The 12311-nt window shown below is 43.7% G+C and overlaps 1 protein-coding gene across 4 annotated transcripts in view; it reads left to right on the top strand.

Annotated features, from left to right (window-relative positions):
- Positions 1-12311, top strand: part of FBLN2 (fibulin 2) — a 192338-nt gene that overhangs the window by 135175 nt on the left and 44852 nt on the right. For all 4 annotated transcript variants that reach the window (XM_050957737.1, XM_050957739.1, XM_050957738.1 and 1 more), the window contains 2 exons: positions 1933-2119; positions 11461-11667. In XM_050957737.1, coding sequence (XP_050813694.1) covers positions 1933-2119; positions 11461-11667 — 394 coding nt within the window. The remainder of the gene's footprint in view (positions 1-1932; positions 2120-11460; positions 11668-12311) is intronic.

Genomic DNA, 12311 nt, shown 5'->3' with positions numbered 1-12311 from the left:
ATGTGGCTTCTGTTCCATGCTGTTGATTGCTGTCTGCAGCTGAACTAGACTGAAACCATTGGTCTTAGTTCATATGGGCAGTCTCAGTGGGGTTGCAGAGGTATAAATGAGAACTAGACATATTGACTCTCATCGCTCATCTGGAGGAAGGGAGATTGATTGCTGTCAAGCATTTTGTAACCATTCACTATGAATGTGGGCATCTAAATGTACTTATTAAGGTGCCAGGTCAGCTATTTAATATTCACATCATGGTGGGTATCTTCATTTACATATGATCTCTCGATGGTCTGTGTAGCAGGGTGAGTTAGCTCCTCCACTTCCTTGCTTGATTAGCTGCTAATTATGCCTAAACATGAGTGATGCTCAAAAAGGACTGTTAAACATGTATAGGATTCGGTGTTTGTCTAATGCACTTTTATGACCTGATTGTGGAAACTGCATATAGCCCTGGGCAAAAGGCAGTACAATCACCCCACCCCAAGGGAAACTTCAGGAGGGATGTGTCCCAGAAAGGAACGAGTCCTCCCCCATCTCACCATCATGCAGGGAAATCACACAATCTGTATTATCCCTTTTAGATGCGCCCATGGAACGGGAGAACGAGTGCAATTCTTAGCAGTGCTTTCTGTCCTCTCTTTCCTAACCCCCTCTCTGCAGCCGTCAGCTATGTGGGCTCATGTTCAGGGGAGTCAGGGAATACCAAAGCCAGAGTCCAGTTGCTGGACAATAAGTGTCTGAAGGGAGCAGTCTCTGTTCACCTGAGCATTCCTGGTGCTTTTGCAGAGTGCTGAAGGAGGATAGGTCCCTTTACCCTCTTCCCATACTATAAACCAATTAAGGGCCAGGGACAATCTAGCCCTCAGTAGTCTCCTACATTGGTGGACCTGGTAAGTACAGTGCTCAGTGTGTCATCGTGAAGTTTAGGGTTTTGCAAATGGGATCATAAATTGAATGCCATGGGGTAACTACCATCACCTCCTGCGATAAATGAACGATCTTATTGTGAAAGGAAAAGTTGATTATATGAGCAGTGCTGTTCTAACCTTATCTCAAACCAGCACTTGGCTATTTGAGCCCTTATTAAGAGCTGGCTAACTTCTTGTGTAGGCTAATGTGAAAGATTCATTGCAAAAGACTGGATAGTAAGTTGACATAAATGTTAATTATGTGATAATGATAAATTCACTTCATTTGGGCATTTGTGGGTTGGTATTATCTTTATCGATTGACGGCTATAAAGTATTGCATAATGTGCAGATTCCAATATGCTTACAGTCATTTTCCCTCCAATGTATTTAGATAGCCCAAGCTGTCACAGGAGTACTATTTCATTTACTGTTGCTCCTGCAGTTTTGTCAAAAATCCAACATAAAGACAAATCTAATGTGAGACCAATAAAACGGTAACTTGCTCTATGAAGCTTGGTACTTATGAAAAGAAATCTGACAATGTATATAGACGGTAACTGATTACTTGTTAAGGTTCTGTACGTTCATTTGAGATTGTCTTAAAGAACCTACAAGTTTTCAACATCAAGTCTATGGTGTATTAACATATATCCAAAACAATGACTAATGTATGCAACGGTTGTGAGCAATGGTTTCTACAGCATTTGTCTTCTGCTTCCATGCGAATAGTAACTGAAGTCCACATTGCAGCTACATTTTAATATTCATCCAACTTCAGTTGCCCTCTTTGTACTAGACAGGGATGTGCGGTGTGGCTCGTGGGCTGGCTTAAAACGGCTCACAGGCCGGATCCGGCTCGTGGACCGTAGTTTGCCCACTCCTGTCCTAACCATTGATTCAGACATCTTTGCTCCTGGGGAAAGTTCAGAGCAACTCCAGGTCTGAGGCTTGGGCCCACCTCTATTTATATATAACACAGGACACAAAAACCTAGATTGCTAATTGTCTCCTTCCTTTATAGCAATGTTGTGATTGCTGCACTCTGGGACTGAGAGTAAAAAGTGAAGGGCAAACCTGTGAGTCCAACCCAAATCTCGGCTATCCCTGCAACCACGTGATGCTATCCTGCTGTGAAGGAGAAGATCATCTTATTCCTCCAGAAATAAAAAGGCATCCCGAACCTCTGCCAACAGTGACACCTGAGAGAAGTAAGTTCCCTGGTTTTAATTACAGGCAGCTGTACAGATGAGCGGTTTCTCCATTCCAGACAGAGACACAGACACACACACACACAATGTGGTACTGTGGAAGTATGTTTTGGTTTCACTTTCAGTCGAAAATAAAGCGCTTCCTTTGGACCAGTGATGGACTGAATTGGGTCAGAAATTTTAAATGCCTCTGAACTTGGGATACCCACTTATCTGCTGGTACTTCATTAGCCACCAGATTGGACGATGCAGCCTATTAGATTATCCAGAATGGTTACCCACAAAGCTTTCACTGAGCCAAATAGGACTGACTGTTCCTTTCTGTGTGCCAGAAAAATTTACTATGCTTAGGGCTTGTGTACACATGAAAGTTAATCTGGAATGAGGTGGAGTGTGAATTTAAAGCAGATTAACTCCACTATATTAGGTAAATCTGGAGTAAGACACTCTTATTCTGTAATAAGAGCATCTACACATGGAGTAACTCTCCATGCCAACAAGGCCTTAACCAAGCTCTCAGTCCTCTTGCTTCCTTATTGTTTTCACAACACTGACGTGAGGTCAAGTAGTTTCTACAGGGTGTGCTGGATAGTTTCACTGAAAAAGGACTTGCCTGTTCAAAATGCAGATTTAGAGCAACACTAGCAACATTTCCTCCCCATACTCTCCTTTGAATCCACCTTCAGCAGAAGCAAGTAACTCCCTACCAAATGGTATTGAAGAGGCTGGGGATTCCTGTCTCTCAGGCTCAGTAAACGTAATGGTAGTAGCAGGGCAATCTGTTTACTGCCTTTTTGCCATAGGCAGATGGGCAGCTCTGAGCCCTCGAAAGATCCTTTTAAATTTGGTGGGTAGCAGCCATACCAAAATACCAAAGGAGATTGGTGGAGCTGCCTCTGAGTGCTCCCCAGAGTCACTGGTGCTGGAATGGCTGAAAGTCAGTGGGTCATTCCCATGGAAGACTGCAAAGGTAAAGGTAGGGGTGAGTGCCTTTTTATAGGGGTAGCAACTCATAGGATCTGCACCAAACAAAACTGAGGGCTTGTCCACATGGAGACAGTGTGTGGCAAGTCAGGGTATAAATCTACATCATCCTAGCTTGCTACGCACTAATTGGCCTTTTGGACTCTGCTACCATGCACTGCAAGCTCTGTAGTGCACTTTTATTGCAATAGGTCAAAGCACACTAAAGGACATTTAGTGCACAATAGCAAGGTCCACATGGTGACTTTGTGTGCAGCAGGTTTGTGCACTGTAGATTTATACCCTTGAGTCCCCAAGTGGCCAAGCCCTGAGTTTGCTCCAAACAATCTGGGCCCTGGTTATGGTGCAAACAAAACCTCTTGAATAAAGTTTGCAAACTGCAGATGAACTAAAACTAACACATATTGGACTATCCTTGTTTTGCATTAAATACCACAACACCTGTCAGTCAGGGACTCAAGGTGCATTACAAACATTAATGCAGCCTCTTAGCATCCTTGCAAGGTGTGTAAATAGTGTTATATCCATTTTGCAAATGAATATACTGACACCAAATAGTTAAGTGAATTTACCTAAGGTCACACAGTGAGAACTGTGGAACCAGGAAATAGAAAAGTAGAGTCAAGATTTGTGGTCCATTTCTCTAACCACTAGATCATGCCATGATGTACCAAGCACCTGTTACACATAAGTAACAAGTAATTGTCCCCCTGGATAGCCATCTAGCATGCTGGATTTCAAATCCTTGCCCATTCTCTTCTCCCAACTTGTATGTGGGATGATTCTGTTTTAAACCAGTGTAGGGATTGGGTAGCGCAGCTAGTGCTGTATAACACACACATTTCTGACATTCAAAAGCTGTGGAACTTCAATAAGAAACCGAAATCTAGAACACAGAGGCTTTTATGTATTTTCTTTTTAAAGAGTGGAAAGCTTTAAGATTTTAAAGATTTCTGGAGGGAAATGACAACATTTGTGTACATTTTCACCTGGGGCAGAGGACAGTGGGTTATTCTCCACTTGATTTTTTCCAGAGTATTAGCATATAGTATGGAAAAAAATACACAGAGCTTTTTTTCTAAAGGAAGACTAAAGATGTACATGGGAATTTAAAAAGTAAGACTGTATAAAATGTGACCCTGATTGATGTTCTCAGAGCTTTCATGTGAAAGCCTTCAAAGCTCCTAGAAATTCTGACCAAAAATATCCGAAAGTCTCTCCTAAAGAATCTTGTTCGCTGTACGGCATATCAGAAGTAGAGTAAAAAAGGAATTGTGTACCAATATCTTTAATAATCATTTCATATTTTGTTAGGAATGCCAAGAACAGTCAACTGATGCAGCAATAGTTTGATTCTTCAGACAGTTACAGCATGTGAAAAGTTGCAAAAATCCATTGCATATTTTTTTTAAGTATTTGAGTTTTGGCCAGATCCTCTGTTAGGATCAATGGAGCTACACTAATTTATAGCAGCTGAAGATCTTGGCCCTTGCCTGTGCCATGCTGTCTAATCAGATCAGCTGTTTTCCCTTGAGGTGGTAGTAAGGTATCACTAGCTTTATCTTGCTAATAAAGATGTGCAAAATATTTGTAACAGTTTTCTGAGTAACTTCACACTCTTTTTTTTTTTTACGCATTTCACTTGGTACTCCAAACTGAGCTGTTTTTGAGGAGGAAAAGTCATTCTGGTGAACTCATCTTTGGAGTGAAATTTGGCTGGGTATGGGCATATTTGAACAAGAAGGGGACCCTTTCAAGTGAAGAGAGCTTCAAATCTAAACCGCAGAGAAAATTAGTTTTTGGGTTTTTTTTAATATGGAAATAGCCATCCCCTACAGCAGGACGGAGCAAAACAAATATAACAAACCTTTGTGCACAGATAGTTCCCCCAAATGAACCCTTTTGAATTTTGCACCGATCTAATTACCAGCCCGTTTCTTTTAAAAGCTATGGCTTTTGCAAGCAATAGACCATTGGTAGAAGGATGAAGCTTTGGTTTGTTCTGTATCTGAAGTGCTTTACCTGACAAAAAGTGCCTCGTTACTTGTAAACCCCTCACCTTCACTTTGAGTTCTCAGGATTGTGTGATGTAGGGTGACCATATTTCCCTATGCTGAATATGGGACACATGGTAAAATAATTCATATTCAAGCAAGTTCAACCGCAATCAATCAGAGCTGTGCGGTACAAACATTCGAATTAACTTTAAGTTGACTTGAGCCCCTGTTGCAAAGAAATATTGCAGAGTTGGATTCTTTTTATTTACCTTCTTATCTTTAAAACTTTAGGGTTCACACGGGGAGAGGTGACATGCACACTCCCATACACCTCTCTCACATGGGAAGGTGACTGACCGACCTGACTCTTGCTGCCTGGTACTCTCCACCCTCCATGCCTGGCTGGGCCTCCGAGACAGACCCGCCTCTCTTGGTACCATGTCTTCCCGAGGCAACACATGGAGAGAGGGGCATGCATGTTCATATGCCCCTACTCCCCAGATTTCTGCCAGGGTTCACACCAGAATGTGACCAGCAGCAGCCTTTCGGCACTGTGCAGGAGGGAAGGGACAGGAGCTGCTTCCAGCCACAGGGGAGGAGGGGAGGGGAAGGGATGTCCTGGCCCCTGTCTTTGCAGAGCTCATGTTTTTCCCTCCCTTCCCCCTCCCCACCATGTCTGGACGCAGCTCCCATCCTTTCCTGTCCACGCAGTATCAAATGGCAGCTAACTTCTCATCGAGGCTGCTGCTGGCCACTGACATAACCCAGCCACTTCCTGTCCCCCTGCCCGTCTGCTACAACACAGGCAGGAAGAGGTTAAGCCCTAAGGATGCATTGTGCACCAGGGCCCAGGGACCCTGCCTGCAGGGGCTTCAGTGAACCCAGCCAGAGAGGTGGCTCAGCAGCCCTATGGAGCAGCCTCACACTCCCTGGGGGTAGGTAGAGGTGGGGGTGAGTGAAGAGGGAGCTAAGCCCCTGTCTGGGTGGGGGCGGGCCTGTTGTGGAGCCACTGGGTTGGGCACGAACAGGCTGGAAGTTGCTTCTCCCCCCTGCCACTCCAGAGCTTAGCTGAGGGGCAGAGAGGCTTCTCTGTGCCAGTGCTGTATGGGACTTTGGCTCCTCCTGGGCAACACACTGGGCCAGAGGATCTTGGGCTTTCCCGGGGTGCCAGTCCAGCCAGAGGTAATGGGGGAAGGAAGGAGCCTGCCGGCCAGGCTGTTAGTGACACAGCACTGGGAGTGGTACTTGCCCTGCTGGTTTGGGGGGTGGGGGGCTGGCTCAGGGAATATGGATGAGCAGCGGGGCTAAGGAGGGGTGAAGGGGCTAAGCAGGGAGAGAACAGTGAGAAGGGGAGCATGTAACGGGCCAATGGGTGAGCGGCAGAGGTGATATGTAACCGTCCGCCGCCTGGCACCTGCCCACGCTCACCAGCCACCACAGAGAGCAGCCAGTGCTGGCCAGAAACAGGACAAGGAGTGAAGCCCTGCAGGCCGAGAGCCAGCACACAGCAGGGGCTGCACTGACAGACCAGCAGAGGGAGTGGCCGGCCTCCCGCGCTCCAGCCTTGCCCCACCACCAGACTTGCACACCCACTCTCGTTGTCAGCTACTGAACCCCTCCACTCACTAATGGTGGGCAGGTGACTGGCGAGCAGGGATCCAGCCAGCAGCAGAACCCACCAGTACTGATGGGGGGGAGACAGAAAATATGGCACAATTTTCCCATTTTTAAGAAAATCGGGACACCTGCAGGAGGGCTTAAATACAGGACTGTCCCTTTAAAAACGGAATGTCTGGTCACCCTTGTGTGATGTCAACTTCTGTCAACTCATGTGTAAAGTAGAACTGACAAGACTTGGCACCTCTAGCTATGAGGTAGGGGGAACGCTACCCCTTTGAGGCCTGTCTGCTGTAACTGGTCCAGTTTTAAATAGTTACATCTTTGGCTTGTTACAATAAAATTCATGGGGGCTGGGGGAAGGAATCACTGATTTTACTATAGTGTAATTCACAGCTGCCCCAGCAGTGGTCACTGTGTGGCTGAGAGCAGGAAGCAGGGAGCTTTCCCAGCCCTAAGCTGTATCTGTCTTTGTCCCTAAGCACATGGATGTGTATTTGGCAAGGGCCCGCTGCTGGTAGGGCAAAATATCCAGAGCCAGATGTTTGGAGGCATGGCTATTGTCCCTGTCCACCCCCTGCCTGGCACTAGACAGTATCTGTGCCCCAGTTCAGCACAGCACTTAAGCACATACTTAACTTTTAAGTCCTGTTGATATTAATAGGGTTTAAGAATGGTGAAAGCTAAGCACACGCTGAAGTGCTATGCTAAATAGGGATGGTTTGCTGAGTCGGGGTCCTGGAGAGCTGCATTGGGATAACAGGTTACATTTTGTCAGTGGTGGTAGATGGTGTACTAGTGAGCATATTGCCCCATCGCTCCTGGACCCATTATGTCTGCACGTGTACTTGTAGGCATAATCCTTCCACCTTCAGTCTACTCAAGCTCTGTCTCTTCTTCTCCTCTAAGGTGTTAATTTGGGCCTGATAAGTCTAACTGAAGAATTACCATATTTTACTTTAATCCTTCATAAATTATTCTTTTAAAATGCATAAAATAATTAACATGGCATTCAATTTTTCTGACATTTAATTAACTTTTACATAATAGGAAGCATAGTAATGCATTTTAGTGGAACCGGCTTAAACAAATACTTGGTAAAGAAATGGACCTATTGAAAGAAAACTCCTTTTTCCTAAGCACCAAAGCAAAACTCATACAGAAATACAACAAAACCCCTTTAAATCCTTAGTAATGGTACATTCTATGCCGGGGTAGGCAACCTATGACATGGGTGCCAAAGGCGGCACGTGAGCTGATTTTCAGTGGCACTCACACTGCCTGGGTCCTGGCTACTGGTCCAAGGGCCTCTGCATTTTAATTTTAAATAAAGCTTCTTAAACATTTTAAAAACCTTATTTACTTTACATACAACAATAATTTAATTATATATTATAGACTTATAGAAAGATCTTCTAAAAATGTTAAAATGTATTACTGGCACACAAAACCTTAAATTAGAGTGAATAAATGAAGACTGGGCACATCACTTCTGAAAGGTTGCTGACCCTGCTCCACACCTATTAGAAAGAGAGGCACTTCCAGTCAACAAGTGGAAGTGGCCTGGCGAAAAAAAACATCTGCTAGATAAATATGTTGTCTGTGTAATAAATTAAAATATCTTCCACAAGCAGAAAGCTCATAAACAGTTCCCCTTTAAAGGGACACACCTGTTAAAATAGTAGTTTTGATGCATTAGGATTATCTGTTCAAACTATTTGCAGGATTTCAGAAAATTCTCTTCTGCTCTTGCTTCTTAGCAGGGCCCTTTTTTAAAATTCTGGCTCTGCACATGAATAGATGCTTGACTCTTTGCTCTTGCTATTCGCTCTCAGGCACTTGATCCAGCCAAAGCAGTTTGTAAGCGACAAAGAGGGAGGAATAGGAAAAAGGATAGGAGAGCATTGGTTGGTCACCTACTGTAGGTACACTAAGCTTATCTGAAGCAAGCTTATTTTCCCCCCTTTCTGATTGGCTTGAAGCATCCCTGCTTTAGTGAAATATGGGAATTGTCTTATTGTTAAGGTTTGTTGGCTGAGGATTTTTGATAAAATAAACTATGAATGGTGTTGCCATTAAGCATCATTCTTACATTTCTTTAATGTTGCTAAGGATTCAGTATAATCACTGCTGCTTCTTATTACAATACCCCATAGAAAAAAGAGTTCAAAGAGTCGGAATTAAGTGATTTTAAAACATAAGGTGCTAGGAATAAAACAAGGTGTTTGTTTCATATTCAATACTGTTTCTTACTACTGAAATTATATGGAACACAGCATTGAATATCTGAGCACACGCTAACATGCATTGGAATCTCTAGGTTTTCTGAATTTTATTTTTGCCACACCACAGAGTAAGTTACTGAAACTTATGTGATCCAAAAGGGAATACCATTGCAGGTTTGCTAAGGCCTAGACCAGTGGTCCCCCACCTTTTTTGTGATCAGTAGCACATTCATGTTTTCAGAAGAGCGTGGCTGGTATCAACAGTTTTACAAGGCTTATTTTGTATTTGTACATTAAATAATACAAAAAAAATATTTAATATTACATAATATATGAATCCAGAGAGAAGAGAGAAGCCGGAGAAAAGCTGCGAGGACAGGGAACACCAGTGCCCACAGCCCTGGAGTACTCTGTCCCCAGCAAGCGCGGGGCCCCAGATTCTCTTCTCTGCTGGGCACTAGGTGGGTGCCGCACCTGCCAGGGACCGAGAACACCAGCACCTGCAGCCCCAGAGTTCTCTGTCCCTGGCAGGTCCCCTGCTGGGCACTAGGCAGGCACACATAAATGCCCCAACGGGCGCCATGTTGAGGACCACTGGCTAGACCATGATCTCTCCAGGGGCAGCAAACAGAAGCTTTCCAGCTTTAGAGAGAGTTCTCTGGACAAATCAAGCAATATAATCAAGATATACAGGGGGGAGGGATAGCTCAGTGGTTTGAGCATTGGCCTGCTAAACCCAGGGTTGTGAGTTCAATCCTTGAGGGGGTCACTTAGGGGTCTAGGGCAAAAATTGGTCCTGCTAGTGAAGGCAGGGGGCTGGACTCAATGACCTTGCAAGGTCTCTTCCAGTTCTAGGAGATTGGTATATCTCCAATTATTAAATTATTAATGGGACATTTCTGGAAGACTTGATAAGTGGCTGGGAGGAGGAGATGACCCTAAATGCAGCTGAAGACTCTTGATCACAGATGCATATTAATCCCAAAGAAATACTCTGACCCATGCTCAGCATACTGCTATAACATGATTTTTTTTAATTGTGTGGGTCATTTTCAATTGATGCTATACATACAGGGCATGTCTACAGAAGTAATTCCTTGAATAGAAGCTGCTCTGATTACTCTAATCATCTCTCAATGTTTGTTTCTTCTTAAAGTTATTAGTAGATATATGGATAGATGACTGAAGAATAGGGTATTATTGATAGTATTCTTATGAATACTGCATGCTTATCTGTGGGTTTAGAGGTTATCTTGTGGCCAGTTTAGAGTTAAGTCTAGCTCTTCCCAACTATCTAGGCTTTAATTCAATTGCCTGGGCTCAGAGGAACAATACTTGGTGGGTGGCTACTGCCAGCCCCCTATGGAGAAACATAGACCAGTTTGAACCAGGTGCAGGGTCCCAAATCAGACAAAGGAACTTATAAAATTTGAAGAAAATAATGGCTAAAAAGCCAGTGAACTAATGAGAGACACACTGACTGGGGAAATCAAATGGTTAGGTAGATGCTTCTTGGGCAGTCCGCCTCACCTAGCCCAATGCTGTGAGCCTACCTAGAACTGGCAAGGAAAGGCCAATACAGGATAATGCATTTAGGCTTTTATCATTTTAACCCTGATCACTGTACTTGTTATGTTCCTATGGATAAATAAATCATGTGTTTTTGAAAAAGCAGTTATAAGTCACAACATTTGTCAGCTGATCACAGCTCCTGGACTGAAATGTATAGCAAAGCCTGAAACCCAGTGGGCCTGCTGGGTTAAGATGGTCGGGGAGACTAGGTATTGTAACCTGGTGATACAGTCTAAAAAGTGGTATATACCACAGAGTTCCAGCCTAAGAGAAGTACAGCTAAGGGCGTGGGGCTTAGAAAGAGTGCCAACAAGAGAGACAAAGAGTGGGGTCAAGGTATAGTACCCGCCCTAGAAGCATATCTGTAACTTTATCCAAGATTAAATTATAATGGACTGAGACTTAAAAGACCTGGATTCTATTTCCGCTTTTCGCACTGACCTTTGTGTTTTTTCTTGGGCAAGACACTGTTTCTCTGAGCTTCTGATTTCCTTCCCATCTTTTGTCTGGCTTGTCTCTTTAAATTGTAAGATTTTAGGACAGGGGTTGGCTGTACTTCTGTACAGAACCTGGGACAATCAGTCCCCAGTCTCAGCTGGGGCCTCTAGGCACTATTGCCATACAAATAATATAGTGGACCTTGCAAACAGACTGAAGGTGCATGAAGGACCATCCAAGAGGCAATTCTCTTTAGTCATTGGCCACTTTAAAAAACTGCGTCCGCAAAGCTTACACAACCATTCTGATAGCCATTTAGTTAAAGAACCACCTCTTTAGGGCAAATATTTTTTTAATTCCTTGAATAGCTGCTTGAGGTGGGTTTCACTGTGTCTGCTGGTGGTTTTTTTCCTCATGACCTAGCATAGTGTACTATACAGCAACAATGACAGGACATGCAGTATTCTCTGGGCTCTTATCTTGCTTAATGACGCTATACTGTTGATAGTTTCAGAAATTGAGGATCACAATGAAGCCTTGTCCATCGGTAATGAAGCTGAACTGTCTAACAACTTACCTGGAGATGACCTGGATGAATGCCTTGTCTATCCTGGAGAGCTCTGTCAGCACTTGTGCATCAACACAGTGGGATCTTACAAGTGTTCATGTTTCCCAAGATTTACTCTGCAAGATGATGGGCTCAGCTGTAATCCAGGTGAGAAGCATGAACAGGAAACTAATAAAGAAAAGTCATCCCCTACATGACTAGTAATGTCCCCATCTTGCCATCTTTACTGACCTGTCCATCTTTAATCTGACTTTTTATTTAGTCTCATACTATCTAGAACAAAGAGTGTGAATTAAATGTTAGGGGAAAGAGTTTTTGCAAGGAAAATAGGAAATCATAGCAACTAGATAAGCAGGATTATTCCCTCAGATATGTTGTCTGGTCTTTTTCAGTTTAGTCTCTCTCTCTCTCTCTCTCTCTCTCTCTAAGTGACCCAAGCAATGGAGCTTCCACTACTTGTCTTGAGTCTGATAATTCTCAGTCAGGGATCTTTTCCTGATATTGGCTGAGAAGCTTTTCAAAGTTATCTATGGGGGTTAGACATGCATCTTCCACTAAGAATTGAAGGATCTATTAAGAATGGAAGATACACATCTTAATATCCAAGATTGCTTTGAAAAATTTCAGCTATTTATCCTACACTTTCTTGTGCTGGGTTTCCTTAGTACCACTCTGAACAATTCTTTGGAGGTTCCAAGGGAGTTGTTGAGAGTAAAGTGCTTCTCATATTGAATTGGGGAAACTAATAATCTGAACTAAGCCTGATCCTTCTAAAAAGATCCAGCCTGATG

Source organism: Gopherus flavomarginatus, chromosome 6, assembly GCF_025201925.1.
Source record: "Gopherus flavomarginatus isolate rGopFla2 chromosome 6, rGopFla2.mat.asm, whole genome shotgun sequence".
In the NCBI taxonomy this organism is placed as follows: domain Eukaryota; kingdom Metazoa; phylum Chordata; order Testudines; family Testudinidae; genus Gopherus; species Gopherus flavomarginatus.
Note: the sequence above shows the minus strand (reverse complement) of the source record. Positions and strands in the feature narration are given on the sequence as shown.